The sequence below is a fragment of the Carcharhinus amblyrhynchos genome, chromosome 11 (genome assembly GCF_965287045.1).
Source record: "Carcharhinus amblyrhynchos chromosome 11, sCarAmb.v2.hapA, whole genome shotgun sequence".
NCBI lineage: Eukaryota > Metazoa > Chordata > Chondrichthyes > Carcharhiniformes > Carcharhinidae > Carcharhinus > Carcharhinus amblyrhynchos.
Window position 1 is genome coordinate 87,557,072 of NC_137334.1, and position 19,138 is coordinate 87,576,209.

General features: G+C 45.6%; 1 protein-coding gene across 1 annotated transcript in view; it reads left to right on the forward strand.

The window, feature by feature from the left end:
• Positions 1–674: 674 nt before the first annotated feature.
• slc15a2 (solute carrier family 15 member 2) overlaps positions 675–19,138 on the forward strand; it is a 61,432-nt gene continuing 42,968 nt past the window's right edge. The window contains exons 1-6 of the mRNA XM_080199506.1: positions 675–942; positions 1,184–1,245; positions 6,431–6,518; positions 7,912–8,053; positions 15,280–15,372; positions 17,458–17,557. Of these exons, the coding sequence (XP_080055632.1) occupies positions 924–942; positions 1,184–1,245; positions 6,431–6,518; positions 7,912–8,053; positions 15,280–15,372; positions 17,458–17,557 (504 nt within the window). The 5' untranslated portion in view covers positions 675–923. The remainder of the gene's footprint in view (positions 943–1,183; positions 1,246–6,430; positions 6,519–7,911; positions 8,054–15,279; positions 15,373–17,457; positions 17,558–19,138) is intronic.

The window sequence follows — 19,138 nt, forward strand, 5'->3', positions numbered from 1 at the left end:
GTGTGCGAAATGCCTGCTGCATTTACGGTTAACCGCACTTCAAAAGTAATTGTCTAATTTAGACAAGTCAGAGCCCCAGGGTTTTTAATCCGCTGTACAGTTGAACGTAGCCCAATCCACTTCATATAACACGACATTCTGCATTCTCTCATTTCCTTCTCGATGAACGGTACGCTTTGCCTGTATAGCTCGCAAGAAACAATACTTTTCACTGTATGTTAATACATGTGACAATAGTAAATCAGATCAAATCAGTTCGACATGGAAACATAATCTGCTGAGTATGTGGGTGTGGGGGAGGGGGGTTGCTTAAGAGGTAACATTATATCCTGGACAAAAATAAATAAAATAACGGGATCTAAAAACATGACTGAATTCCCCATTTATGAAGTTCTCGCCTTAAATAAAATCCACACAACAGACGTTGCTCATATAGCAGCTTCTAAATACCAAGTGGAGAGGCTCCACTTTCTGTGTGCTGTTCAAGGGTTTGATGTGAGTAGGGGCTGTGTTACAGGAGGAATCAAAAGTTCTGCTGGCCTGTGAAAGCCTGGAAGAATCCTTCCCAAGTGAACGAGTGCAAACGTTGCAGGAAAACAACAGGGAGGAACAAGGAAAGCTTCTTCTGCTCGAGAACCTCTTCTCTACGAGTTCGAGAGGGGAGGTGTGTGTGTGTGTGTGTGTGTGTGTGTCTCTGCGTGTGCGAGCACGCTCAAAGGTTCCTTCAGTGTAACAATCCTCTGCTCGCTTTTTGGAACTGTCAAACATGCCATTCCTCAGTGCCTCCCAGATCCCGTCGATTACTAAACCAGAAGTGAAACATTAACAAAAAAACGGTGTGACTGCTCACTTACACATACACACACAGAAAGCTGAGTTGGCTGCAACTTCATGCTGAAAACTCTCCTAAACTCTGCTCCAAAATGGTCAAGAACAAAATAGGTATGTGGCTAGTTCAATATTTTCACCAGATAAATTTCTTGCTCCTATTTGATTAGACTTGTTTCTTTTAGAGTTTTAAGCATGGAACTTTGCAATGTGTCAATGTATAGGTCAATGTATATGTATAAACTCTTAAGTTTGTGCTGCAAATATTTTTAAGATGTACTTACAGCTCAGATTTGTGTTAATGTTGCCTCTTTTTCTCCCCCCCCCTCTCTTTTTACACTCCCCTCCCTCCTAGTTTCTTCTCCCACTGATGGTGAGACGCAAAAAGATCTCTCCCAGCCCAAGAAAAGAACACCGGTTAGTATTTGCTAATTATTGCAGTATCAGAAAATTAAAAGGTTGGTTTAAAAGAAGCTTTAAAATTGAACTTAAGCAACAAGTACTGTCAGTGTTGGACAGTTGTGTATTTCAGTTGTAACTTTGAGGAATTTACCCGGGATCTGCTGGATTAATTAATGCAAATATATTACTTTATGGACCTTACTCTTTGTACATCTGTGTTTGCAGTAATGTTATGGAAGAGAGATATTTGATACTATTTTAAGTTTTCTGGGATCTCCACGGTGCAGAAGGAGGCCATTTGGCCCATCGCAACTCCACCAACTCTCTGAGAGAGCAACTCAAGTGGAGCACAGCAGTTAGCACTGCTGCCTCACAACGCCAAGGGCCCAGGTTCGATTCCCGGCTTGGGTCACTGTCTGTGTGGAGTCTGCACTTCAACTTCAACTTAAATTCACCCAGGCCCTCTTGCTCACCTTATCCCTGCAATCCACGCAGCCATTTGCCCCTGTAGCTATTTACCATGGCTAATCCATGTAACATACACATCTTGGGACACTAAGGGACAACAGAGCATGGCCAATCCGCATTTTTGGAGCGTGGGATGAAACCGGAGCACCCGGAGGAAATCCACGCATTCATACGGAGAACGTGCAGATTCTGCACAGACAGTCACCCAAAAAACAAAACGTTCTATAAAATCTCAGCAGGTCTGGCAGCATCCGTTGGAGAGAGAAACAAAGTTAACGTTACGAGTCCAAGCGTCATATTGCACTCAAGACTTTTGCTCTGTTTCTCTCTCCACAGATGCTGCCAGATCTGCTGAGCTTTCTCAGCACTTTGCTTATGATCTACTCATTTGAGCATTTGTTTTATCTGTGGTAATTTACTTATACAAGATATTTGAGGGGAAAGCAATTTGCACGCTATTTTATTGTTTACGTTTGTACGAGAGGTTGATAATAGATTTCAAGCAATTGGCAAAGAGATTAAGAAAGAGATAAGGATGATTTATTTTACACAGCAGGTTGCTATAATCTGGGGTTAGCAATGCTTCCTCACAGCACTAGGGATCCAGGTTCAATTCCCAGCTTGGGTCAATGTCTGTGTGGAGTTTGCACATTCTCCCTGTGTCTGCGTGCGTTTCCTTGCTGGTGCGCCGGTTTCCTCCCACAGTCCAAAGATGTGCAGTTTAGGTGAATTGGCCGTGCTAAATTGTCCCTCAGTGTACCCGAACAGGTGCCAGAATGCGGCAACTATGGGATTTTCCACAGTAACTTCATTGCATTGTTAATGTATACCTACTTGTGACTAATAAATAAACTTTTACTGCAAGGCTCTGCCTGAAAGGGTGGTGGAAGCAGATTCACAAGTAGCTTTTGATGGAAAGTGGATGTATAAGGAAAGCAAAACTTTATCTCAGGACTTTCACAATCTCAAGAGATCCCAAGTCACATTGAATGGTGGAGCAGGCTCAATAGGCTGGCTCCAAATTCTTGTGTTCTCTTGTTTGTGTACTCAAATCACCTTGTAGACAAGTAAACGCTTTTGAAATACTGTTGATCTGTGTGTTAAGTCTTGCAGAGGCAGAAGTCCTTTCACCAGAATCCCTTTATTTACAACTCCAACAGAGTGCGAGCAGTCAGCACTATACCTTCGGGAGTGCCAGAGGAACCGACACCCCCAGTTCACACAGAAACATAGAACAGTACAGGCCCTTTGGCCCTCGATGTTGAACCAAGATCAAGCTATCCCACTCCCTATCATTCTGGTGCGCTCCATGTGCCCTATCCAATAACTGCTTGAAAGTTCCTAAAGTGTCCAACTCCACCATCACAGCAGGCAGTCCATTCCACACCCCAACCACTCTCTGAGTAAAGAGCCTACCTCGGACATCCCTCCTATAAATCCCACCATGAACCTTGTAGTTATGCCCCCTAGTAACAGCTACATTCACCCAAGGAAATAGTCTCTGAACGTCCACTCTATCTATCCCCCTCATCATCTTATAAACTTCGATTAAGTTGCCTCTCATCCTCCTCCACTCTAAAGAGAAAAGCCCCAGTTTCCTCAACCTTTCCTCATAAGACCTACCCCCCAAACCAGGCAGCATCCTGGTAAATCTCCTCCACGCTCTCTCCAATGCTTCCACATCCTTCTTACAGTGAGGTGAAGTTAAAGTCACAAATGACAGCTACCCTGTGACCTCCACTCCTATCCAGAATCTGCTTTGCAATTTCTTCCTCCACATCTCTATTACTATCTGGGGGCCTATAGAAAACTCCTAACAACGTGACCGCTCCTTTCCTATTTCTAACTTCAGCCCATATTACCTCAGTAGGCAGGTCCCCCTCGAACTGCCTTTCTGCAGCCGTTAAACTATCCTTGGTTAACAGTGCTACCCTTCCACTTCTTTTACCGCCTTCCCTACTCTTACTGAAACATTTATACCCTGCCAACAACCATTCCTGTCCCTGTTCGAACCGTAATGGCCACAACGTAGTCCTAAGTACCAATCCACGCTCCTTATTCCAGATGCTCGTTGCATTGAAGTAGACACACATCAACCCACCTTCCTGTCTGCCGTTACACTCCTGCGACCTTGATACCCTCCTCAGTGTCTCTTCAGGGATGTAGTTACTCCAAAGAATGATGATAGATGGGTGAGAGAGGCTGGGAGGAAGCAGTCAGTGCAGGGATCTTCTGTGGTTGTTCCCCTCATGACGTAGAGATGCTGGTGTTGGACTGGGGTACCCCTCAGCAACAAGCATACTGCTTTGGATACTATTGAGGGGGATGACCTACCAGTGTTAAGCTGAGGTGACCAGATCTCCAGCAATGAGTCTGTCCCTATGGCTCAGAAGGGAAGGGGGGAGATCAGGAGAGCAATAATTATTGGGGACTCGTTAGTTAGAGGGACAGATAGAGACAAGACTCCCTGATTGGCCCATCAATTGGATCCTTAATCAGAGAGTTCATATTCCAATAGACCAGTCTCAATAGCTTGTCTGAAGTCATTACAATTTGAAAAGGAGAAATTTATGAGCCTTTAGGGAAAGAGCTCTAATAGGATAAGCCATTCAAAAGAGTCAGTACTAATGTGATGGGTCAAATGGCCTCATTCTATACCATGAGCTAAATCAGCCCATGATTTGATAGCTCATTCAAAGAGCCAGTATGGATACGATGGATTGAATGGCCTTATTATGATCCATAAGTTTTGACAATAAATATGTCCCACAATTTCCCATTCACAAATATGAAAGGAAATCGTTTATCTAGTCCCCGGTCACTCTGAAAAGTTCACAGGCGGAGAGACCCAATGTGTGCTTAGAGAGTGAGTTCAGTTAGCTTGGGCTAAGAGGTGGGCTTTGGGAACACGAGTCAAAGGCAGGGGAGAGAACGGAGAGGTAAGGAGACTCGGGCTGAGAGTTCCACACAGTGCAGCTGGGGTTGAGATAAAGTTGAGAGGGTAAACTCCCATCATTTGTAAATGTGGCAGATCTCAAAATACTATTTCAAAGCAGAGCAGAGAGAGTGCTTCCCGATATCCTGCAAGGACAATATTTATCCTCAAATTGACATCTCGGGAGCAGATTGTCTTCATTATCTTATAGCCGTTTGTGAAATCTCGCCGTGACCGCCATTTTACCTGCTGTTAAATCAGCAACTGCACTTCATTGGTTGCAGTGGTTGTTAGTTGATTGTAATTGGCTGGCAGCATGGTGGCACAATGGTTAGCATTGCTGCCTCAAAACGCCAGGGACCCAGGTTCGATTCCTGCCTTGGGTGACTGTGTGGAGTTTGCACGTTCTCCCCATGTCTGCGTGGGTTTCCTCCGGGTGCTCCAGTTTCCTCCCACAGTCCCAAGGTGTGCAGGTTAGATGGATTGACCATGGTAAATTGCGCCCAAAGATGTGTAGGTTACGGGGATCAGCAGGGTAAATAAGAAGCTCTGTCGAGAGTCGGTACAGATTCAATGGGCTGAATGGCCTCCTTCTGCACTGTAGGGATTCTGTGAAAATGTTCTGTGGTGCCCTGAGAGGCCATGGAAACCTTCAGAAAAATGCATGGCCTTTAATTTCCATCGTAAATGGTGTGGATTCAGTGACACTTGCTGGTCTAGCATCACACTCTCTGTGCTTTGTAACCTGTCGCAATGTGAAAAGTAATGCAAAGCTGGACAGTGTATGTTTTATCTTGATTGTCCGAAGTAAAAATCCCAGCAACTCAGACTAAAATTAAGGCAAAGGTGTTACAAACTGTGAAGCACAGCCTAGTAATGTTGCGCCCAAAAGAGAAAATGCTGGAAAACCTCAGCAAGTCTGGCAGTATCTGCAAGGAGAGAAAAGTCTGGCAGCATCTGTAAGGAGATGACAGAAATTTGGCAGAAATAATAGTAGGAGGGATTACTATTTAAAGGGTGAAAAGCTGCAGCATGCTAAGATGCAGAGGGACCTGGGGGTCCTTGTGCACCAGTCGCAAAAACCCAGTCTGCAGGTGCAGCAGGTGATCAAGAAGGCGAATGGGATGCTGGCCTTTATAGCGAGGGGGATAGAATATAAAAGTAGGGAGGTCTTGCTGCAACAGTACAGGGCACTGGTGAGGCTGCAGCTGGAGTACCATGTGCAGTTTTGGTCGCCGCACTTGCGCAAGGATATATTGGCCTTGGAGGGAGTGCAGAGGAGGTTCACAAGGCTGATACCGGAGTTGAAGGGGTTGGACTATGAAGAGAGGCTAAATAGACTGGGTCTGTACTCGTTGGAGTTTAGAAGGATGAGGGGGTATCTTATAGAGACGTATAAGATAATGAAGGGGATAGATAGGGTAGAGGTAGAGAGATTCTTCCTGCTTAGAAAGGACAGCAGGACTAGAGGGCACAGCTTCAAGATAAGTGGGGGGGTGGGGGGGCAGTCTAGATTGGAGTTGAGGAGGAACTTCTTCACTCAAAGGGTGGTGAATCTCTGGAATTCTCTGCCCGTTGAAGTGGTGGAGGCTACCTCGCTAAATATATTTAAGTCACGGGTAGATAGGTTTCTGATAGACAGGGGAATTAAGGGTTATGGGGAGAAAGCGGGAAAGTGGAACTGATCCACTTCAGATCAGCCATGAACTTATTGAATGGTGGGGCAGGCTCGAAGGGCTAGGTGGCCTACTCCTGCTCCTATTTCTTATGTTCTTATGTTCTTTTTCCCAACTGCAGAAGCTATGTGGCAGCAATTACCCGCTGAGTATTCTGTTCGTTGTTGTGAATGAATTCTGTGAACGTTTCTCCTTCTATGGCATGAAAGGTATGATTTCTGACCCTTACAGATTTTTTTTAAGTATCTCTTTATTCTCAGCATGTGGGTGTAGCTGAGCGAGGCTGGTATTATTGGCCCATCCTTCAGTTCTCCTATAAAGATTGAGGTGGGACGTCCTCCTCTTTCAATCCTTGTAAGAAGTTTCACAACACCAGGTTAAAGACCAACAGATTTATTTGCTATGTGAGCTTTAGGAGCACTGCCCCTTCATCAGGTGACCCACCCGATGAAGGGGCAGTGCTCCGAACGCTCATGCTACTAAATAAATCTGTTGGACTTCAACCTGGTGTTGTTAGTCTTCTTACTGTGCTTACCCCAGTCCAACGCCAGCATCTCCACGTCATGGCTTCAGTCCTTCTATCGAAGACTTGTCCGATACAACTGAGGGTAGGATTTTCCTACCTGCTGGTGATCCGACTCAAAGCTGGACTGGGCGGTGGGAAAGGCTGGAAAATCCCACCCTGAGTTGCTCGCTTGGGCACTCCCGAGAACAGTTAACAGTCAACCACATCGGTGAGGGATTGAAGTCGTTTATATATAGGCCAGACTCGGTTAGGACAATAGGCTCTCTCCCCTCAAGAACATTCATGATCCAGTTGGGTTTTGAAGACAATCCGACAGCTTCATGGATACTCAGACATTGAAAACAGAATTCTCCAAAGAAAGAAAGAAGAAACAAGAGAGAGAAAGGGAAAAAAAAGAGAAAGAAGGAAAGAAAGTAGGAAAGAAACAAAGAAAGAGTGAAAAAAAGTAGGAAAGAAAGAAGGAAAGAGAAAAGAGAGAAAGAATGAGAAAGAAGGAAAGAAGTGGGAAAGAAAGAAAGAGAGAGGAAGAGACAGAGATAAAGAAAGAAATAATGAAATCAAGAGAGAGGGAAGGAAGAAAGGAAAGGAGTTGGGTGGGGGAAGAAAGATCCATTATGTAGAACCTGGAAGGAAAGTGCCGTTATCTAAAGCCTGTCAGATCCGTGGGATATCTTGACATATCTGAAAGCTAATGAAATGGTTGTGATGTTGCAATGTTGGAAACACAGCAATGTGAAAATGATCAGCTCATCCATTGGAGTGATGTGGGTGGAGGCCCCTCTAACACTGAGGCACTGTCTCATTGCCCCTTCCACCTATTCAGCCAGGATGATACAAGGCCTCAGTTCTCTGGAGAGAGATTTGAATCCATAACCTCCTGACTCAGAGACACGAGGATTATCATCAAATCATATCTGACCCATCCACCCATCTTGAGGTTAACTGCAGTGCCCCTTAACACTAAACTCCACTGCAGTGAGCTAAGCCTGCCTTGTGTTTTCTGGAAGATTAAGGTTTAATTGAATAAGTGTCCTAATTCCGCGCTTTCTTATGATCTTTTGTCTCTTGCATTTCAGCCGTTCTCACTCTCTACTTTACCAGCTTCCTCCACTGGGATGACAATCTGTCCACTGCCATCTACCACGCCTTCTCCGGATTGGCCTATTTCACACCGGTTTTGGGAGCCCTCATTGCTGATTCCTGGTTGGGAAAGTTTAAGTGAGATGGTGGTTTTTATAAATATGGAATATCGCTTTCATTTTCTCTTTATTTTGTGCTGACATAGATTATGGAAGATAATAGAATCCCTATGGTGCAGAAAGAAGTCATTCGGCCCATCAACTTTGCATCAATAACAATCCCACCTAGCCCCGTAACCCCACATATCTAAAGTTTATTTATTAGTGTCACAAGTAGACTTACATTAACACTGCAATGAAGTTACTGTGAAAATGCCTTAGTCGCCACTCTCTGGCGTCTGTTCAGGCACACTGAGGGAGAATTTAGCATGACCAATGCACCTAACCAGCATGTCTTTTGGGACTGTGGGAGTAAACCGGAGCACCCGGAGGAAACCCATGCAGACATGGGGAGAATGTGCAAACTCCACACAGACAGTCATCCAAGTCCGGATTTGAACCCGGTTCCCTGGCACAGTGAGGTGACAGTGCTAACCACTGTGCCACTGTGCCACACAAAACAAGAACCACCCGAATCCCAAAACACCACACATCTTTTCACTGTTGGTAACTCGCAACATTGAGGGCCGAAGGGCCTGTACTACGCTGTAATGTTCTATGTTCTAATGTACGATTTTTTGCTCCTGATTCTATCACACCGAGCATGCCCCACCTTTAGAAGGAGAGTTGGTCAAACTGTTCTCTGAGAATATTTGATTGACCACAGGAAGTACTCAAGAGCAACACAGTGGTAACTGTCGCCAGGGCTTTTCTTCAGGCTCTGTGGTAAATGTCTGACTGTTGCTTGGAAGCTTGTCAAAGAAACAAAGCCAAACTCAATGAAAAGCACTTATAAAGTCATAGAGTCATAGAGGTTTACAGCATGGAAACAGGCCCTTCAGCCCAACTTGTTCCTGCTGCCCTTTTGTTTAACCGCCATGTTGGACCCAGTTGCCCATGTTTGGCCCATGTCCCTCTATACCCATCTTATCTATTTAACTGTCTAAATGCTTCTTATAAGATAAAATTGTACCTGCCTCTACTACTACCTCTGGCAGCTCATTTCAAACACTCACCACCCTCTGTGTGAAAGAATTACCTCACTGGATCCTTTTGTATCTCTCCACTTTCACCTTAAACCTACGCCCTGTAGTTTTAGACTCCCTTACCTTTGGGAAAAAGTGTTGAATATCTAATAGATCTATGCCCCTCGTTATTTTATGGACCTCGATAAGATTATCATTATGCCTCCTACACTGCAGGGAGAAAAGTCCCAGTCTATCCAGCCTTTCCTCATAATTCAAACCATCAAGTCCTGGTAGAATCCTAATAAATCCTTTCTGCACTCTTTCTAGTTTAATAATATCCTTTCTCTAATAGGGTGACCAGAGCAGAGTATTCCAAATGTGGTCTTACTAATGTCTTCTACAACTTCAACAAGACAGCCCAACTCCTGTATTCAATGTTTTAACCAATGAAACCAAGAATGTCAAATGCCTTCTTCACCACTATATCCATCTGTGGCTCTGTTTTCAAGGAGCTATGATCAAGTACCCCTAGATCTCTTTGTTCTATAACTCTCCCCAATGCCCAGCCATTAGCTGAGTAAGTGCTGCCCCGGTTCGAGCTACCACAATGCATCACCTCGCATTTATCTAAATTAAACTCCATCTGCCATTTGTCAGCCCACTGGCCCAATTGATCAAGATCCCGTTGCAATCCTAGATAACCTTCTTCACTGTCCACTATGCCACCAAACTTGGTGTCAACTGCAAACTTACTAATCATGTCTCCTAAATTCTCATCCAAATCATTAATATAAATGCCAAATAACAGTGGACCCAGCACCAATCCCTGAGGCACACTGCTGGTCACCACCTTCAGTTTGAAAAACAACCCTCTACAGCCACCCTCTTTCTTCTGTCATCAAGCCAATTTTGTATCCATTTGGCTTCCTCACCCTAGATCCCATGAGATTTAACCTTATGCAACAACCTACTATGTGATACCTTGTCAAAGGCCGTGCTAAAGTCCATGTAGACAACATCAACTGAACTGCCCTCATCTACCTTCTTGGTTACCCCTTCAAAAAACTCAATCAAATCTGTGAGAAATGATTTTGCTCTCACAAAGCCATGCTGACTGTTCCTAGTCAGCCCTTGTCTGTGAATAATTTCAAATATACCCCCATCCTCAGAGAAAAAAAAGCTTCAAATGGCACAAATTCCTGTGACAAGTGCCATCACTGGTCCTTGGAACGCATGCATTAATACCAGCTCCAAAGTTACCAGCTGTAGCACCTGATCAGAAATACCCTGCTTATTCAAGATGCGGAGATACCATGATTGGACTGGGGTGCGCACAGTAAGAAGTCTCACAACACCAAGTCCAGCAGGTTTATTTGGTAGTACAAGCTTTCGGAGCGCTGCTCCTTCATCCCCACTCCCCTGAGGAAGGAGCAGCACTCCGAAAGGCCGTGATTCCAAATAAACCTGTTGGATTTTAACCTGGTGCTGTGAGACTTCTTCCTCTGCTTATTTAGGGTAGACACAGTGGTGCATCCGAGCTCCTCCCCCCATTAAAGCGTGCAAAATACAGGAGCAATTAAAAGCCAATAACATTTTGCTAACAATGAATTGTCTATTGTGTAGCTGAGTGCTCCTAATCTGCAGTAAATGGTTTAGGATTACAGGCTGTCCTGAGCAATGACAGCAATTCAATTAAAGTCACGACTCATGGTGGAAATGGAAACAATGAGGAAAAGATCCTGACACAGAGGGAACAGTCTTGTTATATAATAGAGTGCGACGGGTAATATTAACCCATTATTATAGACCATTACATATTGCGTTCCAATCACGCTCGGGTAAGGTAAGAGTTTCAGCTTTCCAAGAAATAACCTAAATAGTTTTGTCAAATAATCTTTGACAAAGGGTCATCTGGACCCGAAATCTTTTTTCTCTCCTTACAAATGCTGCCTGCTGAGTTTCCCAGCACTTTCTCTTTCGGTTAAATAATTTTCTACTCGGGATCAATTTAACGGAAGGGTCTTTTCACTAAGAGTGAAGAACGAGTGCAGGCAGACGACATACTTGCCTTCATCGGCCGGGGGATTGAGTTTAAAATTTGGCAAGTCACGTTGCAGCTTTAGAGAACCTTAGTTAGGCCACGTTTGGAATATGATGTTCAGTTCCAGTCGCCAGAAGGATGTGAAGGCTTTGGAGAGGGTACAGAAAAGATTTAATAGGATGTTGCCTGGGATGGAGGGCTGTAGCGATGAGGAGAGGTTGGAGAAACTTGGTTTGTTCTCACTGGAGCAACAGAGGTTGAGGGGCGATCTGATAGAAGTCTACAAATTATGAGAGGCGTGGACAGAGTGGATAGTCAGAAGCTTTTTCCCAGGGTGGAAGTATCAATTACTAGGAGGCACAGGTTTAAGGTGCAAGAGGCAAGGTTTAAAGGAGATGTACGAGGCAAGTTTTTTACACAGAGAGCGGTGGGTGCCTGGAACTCACCGCTCGGGGAGATTGTGGAGACAGATATGGTAGTGACTTTTAAGGGAGTCTTGACAAATACATGAGTAGGATGGGAATAGAGAGATACGGGTCCCCAGAAGGGTAGGGAGTTTTAGTTAAATCGGGCAGCATGGTTAGAGCAGGCTTGGAGGGCTGAATGGCCTGTTCCTCTGCTGTAATTTTCTTTGTTCTTTGTCCTTTGTTCTTTGATAAAATGGCTGTAAATTGGGAGAGGGAAGTGTGCAAAGTGATTTGTGTGTCTTTGTGCACCAGTCACTGAAGGTAAGCGTGCAGGTGCAGCAGGCAGTAAAGAAGGCAAACGGTATGTTGGCCTTCACTGCGAGAGGTTTCGAATACAGGAACAGGGATGTGTTGTTGCAGTTATACAGGGCCTTCAGTCTCCTTTTCTGAGGAAGGATGTTCTTGCTCTCGAGGGAGTGCAGCGAAGGTTTACCAGGCTGATTCCAGGGAAGGTGGGACTGAGGTATGAGGAGAGATTAACTAGGTTAGGATTGTTTTCATTGGAGTTCAGACGAATGAAGGGGGGGATCTCATAGAGACTCATAAAATTCTCACAGGACTAGACAGGGTAGATACAGGGAGGATATGGTGGGGGAGTCCAGAACCAGAGGTCACAATCTGAGGATTCAGGGTAGACCATTGAGGGCTGACGTGAGGAGACATTTCTTCACCCAAAGAGTGGTGAGCCTGTGGAATTCATTACCACAGGAAGTAGTTGATGCCAAAACTTTGAATGTATTCAAGAGGCGGCTGGATATCGCACTTGGGTCAAATGGGATCAAAGGTTATGGGGTGAAAGCAGGATTAGGCTATTGAGTTGGACAATCAACCATGGCCGTAATGAATGGCGGAGCAGGCTCAAAGGGCCAAATGGCCTCCTCCTGCTCCTTTATTCTATGTTCCTGTGTAAACTTATGACTGGGAGCTCAGCCCCGTGTTTTGCAACATGTGGAAATTCTTAGACGCTCCTTGCAGTCTGGGTGACTACATTCGCTGAGAAAATAGAGGTGTTGGAGGACTTTCGGAACTATGGTGTTGGTATTGGACTCCAGGGTGGTGCGTTGCCTCCCTAGTGCCAGGGTCAAGGTTCTCACTGAACGGCTGCAAGGCAGTCTGAAGGGGGAGGGTGAACAGTCAGAGGTCATAGTTCATATTGGTACCAACAACATTGGTAGAAAGAGGGATGGTAGTTGGTGAGACCGCAGCTGGAGTACTGTGTGCAGTTTTGGGCGCCGCACCTGCGCAAGGATATTTTGGCCCTGGAGGGAGTGCAGAGGAGGTTTACTAGGCTGATACCGGAGTTGAGGGGATTGAGCTATGAGGAGAGGCTGAATAAACTAGGCTTGTACTCGTTAGAGTTTAGAAGAATGAGGGGAGATCTCATTGAGACGTTTAAGATGATGAATGGGATGGATAGGATAGAGGTGGAGAGACTCTTCCCGCTCAAAAAAGACAGTAGAACTAGGGGGCACAGCCTCAAGATAAAGGGGAGGCGGTTTAGAACGGAGTTGAGGAGGAACTTCTTCACTCAAAGGGTGGTGAATCTCTGGAATTCTCTGCCCGTTGAAGTGGTGGAGGCTGCCTCGCTAAATATTTTTAAGAAGCGGGTTGATGGGTTCTTGATAAGAGAGGGGATTAAGGGTTATGGGGAGAGGGCGGGAAAGTGGAACTGAGCCACAACAGATCAGCCATGATCTTATTGAATGGCGGGGCAGGCTCGAAGGGCTAGATGGCCTACTCCTGCTCCTATTTCTTATGTTCTTATGTTCTTATTTCAGGAGCTGGGCAGCAGATTGCAAAGTAGGACCTCAAAAGTTGTACTCTCTGGTGTTACATGCTAGTGAGTATCAGAATAGGAGGATAGAGCAGGTCAATGCATTTCTGAAGAGATGGTGCAGGCTTTAGACACCCGGACCACTGGGTCAGCTTTTGGGGCAAGTGGGACCTGCACAAGTCAGACAGGTGGCATCTGAACCAGAAGAGGACCAACATCCTTAGAGGGAAGTTTCATAGAGGAGGGATGGGGAGGGGAGGTGTGAAACTAATTTGGCAGGCGTGTGTGTTGCAGAGTGGAGATACTGCAAGAGGGGACAAACAGCCAAATATAGAAGAAAATCCAAGTCCTTTTGGAAGGCAGAGTGAAGATCGACATGCTAAGGCACAAGGGAATATAGCAATGCTGGGTGCATCTATTTTAATGCAAGGAGACTTACAGGCAATGCAGAAGAGCTGAGGTTGTTGATTAGCACATGGGAACATGTTAGTATTGTTATCACAATATTGACGGAGGGTCAGGACTGGCAGCTCAACATTATGGGGTATAGAATCTTCAGGCGAGACAAGGGGGCTGTAAAAGAGGAGGTGGTGATGCAAAAATTGATCAAGGACTCAATTACTGCAGTGAGGAGGGGTGTTATATTCACAGGCCCCTCCACTGGGGCCACATGGGTTAAAGACAAAAAGGGGCCAATCACATTGCTGGAAGTGTACAATAGACCCCCAAATAGTCCGGAAGAGATAGAAGACCAGGCATGTTCGCAAATCTCAGAGAAGCATCAAAATAACCGGGTAAGAATAGGAGGGGATTTCAACTTCCCCAACGTTAATTGGGATAGGCGGAGCGTGAAAGGCTTAGAGAGGGGGCAGAATTCTTAAAGTGCATGCAGGCAGGTTTTTTTGGGTCATCACGTTGGCAGTCCTACAAGAGAGGGAGCAATGCTTGGTCTAATTTTAGGGAATGAAACCAGCCAGGTGGCAGAAATGTCAATTGGGGGAACAGTCTGGTGATAGTGACCATAACACGGTAAGATTTAAGGTCATTATGGGAAAGGACAAAAATGGACTGGAAATAAAGATTCTGGATTGGGGAAAGGCTGATTTTAATAGGATATGACAGGATCTGGCAGGGACCAGCTACTTAAGGATGTTGCATGGAGTGGGGCACAGATTATTTTTACTATGTTACTATGGAAGTGGGGAGAGAATGGTGGCCACATCTAAGTAAACAGTCAGTTCCTTGTTTCAATTCCTTCTGATGCAAGAACTGCAGGCCATTAGTGACTTCAGAGCAGTATACCTCCTCCTAAAGTTCAGCCCCGCATTGTTTTGTAACTTCAACCTAACATTTGGTCAAACTTATAAATGCAAATTGATATCCCAAGCAGCCTCCTATATGGTTTTATGTTGAATGATCAGTCGATCTTTTACAAAGATGCTGTGAATCTTGTACAGTTAAACATTAAATGTTCACCGATAACACATAGCTTCTTCCCTGCTGCTGTCAGATTTTTGAACGGACTTACCTTGCATTAAGTTGATCTTTCTCTACACCCTACCTTTGACTATATTCTGCACTCTCTTGTTTCCTTCTCTACGAGTGGTATGTTTTCTCTGCATAGCACACAAGAAACAATACTTTTCACTGCATGTTAATACTTGTGACAAGAATAAATCAAATCAAATCAAATATACATGTAAAGCCCAAGCTATGAGCTAACTCCATGCCTGCTCTTACACATGTTTCTGCCCAGTCCACAACTCCCTTTAGTCTCAGGTCATGTGTCTCTCTGCATCACCCATGTGGGCGACACTGTTTCCTAGTCTCATTTTAACCCTTGCTGTGCCAGATATCTTTCCCTAACACTTACCATTGATGCATTGAAAGGTGTTCACTGTAATATTTATATCTGTTTTAGTGAATATTGATGCTTATTCTTCTGCTCCCAAACAGAACCATCATTGTGCTGTCCATCGTGTATGTCATTGGTCATATTGTGAAGTCTGCTGGTGCAATTCCAACACTGGGTGACCAGAAGATGCATGTGTGAGTGAAAGACATGTTTCTTATTTCAGCTGAGGCCCCATTATCCTCTCAACGGGATTTATAAGATCCCAGGATTCTTTAGGATGTCCTCTGGTTGTGAAGGGTGCTACATAAATGCAAATTCTCCTTTTCTCTACCTCAGGAGGTGCACTGTATGATTCCATCTTCCCCACCCCCACCACCCAACCCCAGACAACCACGCATGAGTAATTGAAGATAGTCAATTGTATATAATCTCAAATGGAAAAAAAAATAGGACTTGGTCTGCAAATCTGGCAGAATTTTAATGCAGGAGATTTAACATCCCTGCCGTTGACTTTGGTCAACTGTGTAAAAAGGTCAATGTTGGGTTGTTATATACTTGTCACAAAAATCAACATTGGGAAATCTGGATAACGGGTCATAGAATTGAATCCCTACAGCACAGAATTAGGCCACTTGGCCCATCAAGCCTGTACCAATCACAGTCCCACCCAGGCCCTATTCCCGTAACCCCCGCACATCTATCCTGCTAATCTCCCTGACACTAGGGTCAATTTAGCACAGCCAAATCTACCAAACCTGCACATCATCGGGCTGTGGGAGGAAACTGGAGCACCTGGAGGAAACCCGCACAGACACGGGGGGAGAATTCAAACTTCACCCAGACGGCGAGCGAGGCTGGAATTGGACCCAGGTCCCTGGCACTGTGAGGCAGCTGGCACTAACCACTGTGCCGCCATAGATAGCTGATCCCATGCCCAATAAATCATCCTGTAGGCACTGGAATTATCGCTGAATCTCCCCATTCAAGGAGAAGGGAAACAAAGATATTGCAAAGGGGCAGAATAAAGTCCAGCACTGAAACATGAATTTACAGTAATAACAATTGTAACAGTGACCTCAGGATGTTTCAGTGGCTTTACAGCCAATGAAGGTGATGGCCTAGCGATATTATCGTTAGACTATTTATCCAGAAACTCAGCCAATGTTCTGGGAACCCAAGTTCGAATCCCACCACAGCAGTTGGTGGGATTTGAACTCAATGAAAAAAAATCTGGAATTTAGAATCCACTGATGACCATGAAACCATTGTCGATTGTCGGGAAAAACTCATCTGGTTCACTAATGTCCCTTAGAGAAGGAAATCTGCTGCCCTTATCTGGTCTGGCCTACTCCAGGGTCACAGCAATGTGGTTGGTTCCCAACTGCCCTCGAGCAACCAGGGGTGGGCAATAAATGCTGGCCAGCCAGCGACGCCCATGTCCCACAAATTAATTTAAAAATGTAGTCATTATTAGCTTAGGAAATGCGGCAGCCATTTTGGGCACAGCAAGCTCCCACAAACAGCAAGGACATATTCCATTTTATTCATGTTGGTTGTGCCAAGATACTGGGAGAACTGAGACCTTCAGTCTGGCCTCGTTTAACTAACTTGTCTAAAAGGTGGCGCCTCCAATAGCACTGCACTTCCTCAGTAATCATAGAATCATAGAGTCCCGACAATGCAGACGGAGGCAATTCAGTTGTGGGAGAGGGGAACTGTGCTCAGCAGAGAGTCAGCCAGGGGGCCAGGAAAATTAGCAGTATCCTCACAGTAAACTGGCTGCCTCTGCATCTCCATGAAATAGATAGCTCAGACTAAAGGTGAACGTTTTACTATATCCATCAACACGGATGTCCTTGCTAACAGCACCAAAACTGTAATTAAGACCTGGTTAAGCGACCATTGTCTGAATGGACATTCCATCCGTCTACCACTAAGGATTATGACATTACCAATGGGATGCGATTAAACATGTGTTGTCTCGGACCTACCTATTTGTATCATATGTAAATAATTTACTGGTGTGTGTGACTGGGAACAATTATCTTTACCACAAGTTGTGTCCTATAAAACAGGCTAACTGTACACAATTGGGCAGGGCAGACTGAAGAAGCCTTAGGAATTTCCCTCTCCTTATTGATAAGAAGGCAATAAAAAGATTCATCACTCGCGAACGTTGTGTCCAAATACCTTTTGAGCTCTGACAGGCCGGGGGAGATTAAAAAAAAGTGATGTTACACCAGTCTCTCTAAACTTAAAAAGCTTCTTTTTATTTCTAGGGGCTTGTCAATGTTTGGCCTCTTTCTCATAGCCCTCGGCACTGGTGGTATCAAGCCTTGTGTTGCTGCTTTTGGTGGTGACCAGTTTGAAGAGGAACATGTGAGTGCACCATGCTTGAAATGGAACTTTTCGCATACAACCCGTCACTAGACTTGTAGGCGGGCAGGATCCCAGGTTGTCTAAGTAGAACACACGAGTATTAGGAGCCTACCAAGCCTGCTCCACCATCGGCTGAACTGATAGAAACCTCAACACCACTTTGCTGCCTATCCCCCATAATCCTTGACAACCCCTTTCGTCAAAGAGCAATTGAGAACACAAGCAAAACCTTTATAAACCACCGGCTAGGCCTCAGCTGGAGAATTGTACTCAATTCTGGGCACAACACTTAAGGGAAGATGTCAAAGTCTCTGGGATAGCGTGGGAGAGTTTTACCAATAATGAGGGGCTGTAGCTGAGTGGAAAGCACTTGTTGGGTTAAATATATGTCCTGTGTCCTCAGCATCGAGAATAGACATCAGTGCCCCTGTTTGACTCAGTCCTCATTAATAGACTGGGCAGTTTCACATTCATTAACAAGGCATATCTCGCATTGATTGACTTGGCTTCACACCCACTGGCTGGAGCTGGCATATAAATATTACGGCCGTGATTCCCCCATCACTAATTTTTTATCACAGAGGGCTGGGAGAATCACGCAGAGGGTGATGCATGGGATTTGTGCGAGAGTTTGCGCCCAGCTATCATCTCCCAGAGCTGGATTTCCGGCATGGTCTTCTCTGGAATTATTCACACTTATGGGCACAGTGGTTAGCACTGCTGCTTCACAGCGCCAGGGATTTGGGTTCGATTCCAGGCTCGGGTCACTGTCTGTGTGGAGTTTGCACATTCTCCTCATGTCTGCGCGTGTTAGGCTAATTGGCCATGCTAAAATTGTCCCTTAGTATCCTGGGATGCCCCCTGAGCTTGGGCATTCTGGCATGTGCCAGCCTGTGACCCGGGCACTGCCCAAGGGGCAAAGTACCCATGCCTACGGGATGGGGGCAGTAAGGAGGCCAACAACTGGGACAGGCGAGGCTGGGTAGGGGGAGGGATCTATCAGGGAGGCAGGGTCTACCGGGGCGGGGGGAGGGGGGGGGGGAGGGGTGGTTAGTCTGCCTGCTGAGGAGGCCTGAGATTGAGATGGTCCAGAATGGGGGTAGCAGGGGAGAATCAAGGCCAGCCTGGGAATGATCTGGGGGGAGGGAAGGCGCAGTCAGGCAATGGGGGACGGGGGTGGGGGTTTGAGGCTGGCCCAGAAATGATTGGGGGCGGGGGGTGGGGGGGGGCTGCGATCGGGCCATGGAGGGGGGCTTGTGGGGGGGGGCAGCACTGTGGGGGTCCCAGGCTGGCCAGCTGGTTTCAGCCCCCCAGATGGGAATAGGCCCCGGAACCTGAAATCTTATGCGATTCGTACTGGTGACCCCTGCATTGCACAGAGTTTGGGAGATTCTAGTGTAAACTCCCACTGAAAGAAAAAACAGCCTGAATTACTCCAATTTTCCCGCAACTTCAACACTTAGAGTATTTTGGTTGAATTCCACTCTATCTATGTATTTACATTGACTGGGTCTTTATACATTGCGTTGGTGAGTCTGGTATACATTGCGCTGACCAGCACTGCACTAAGTCACAACTTTC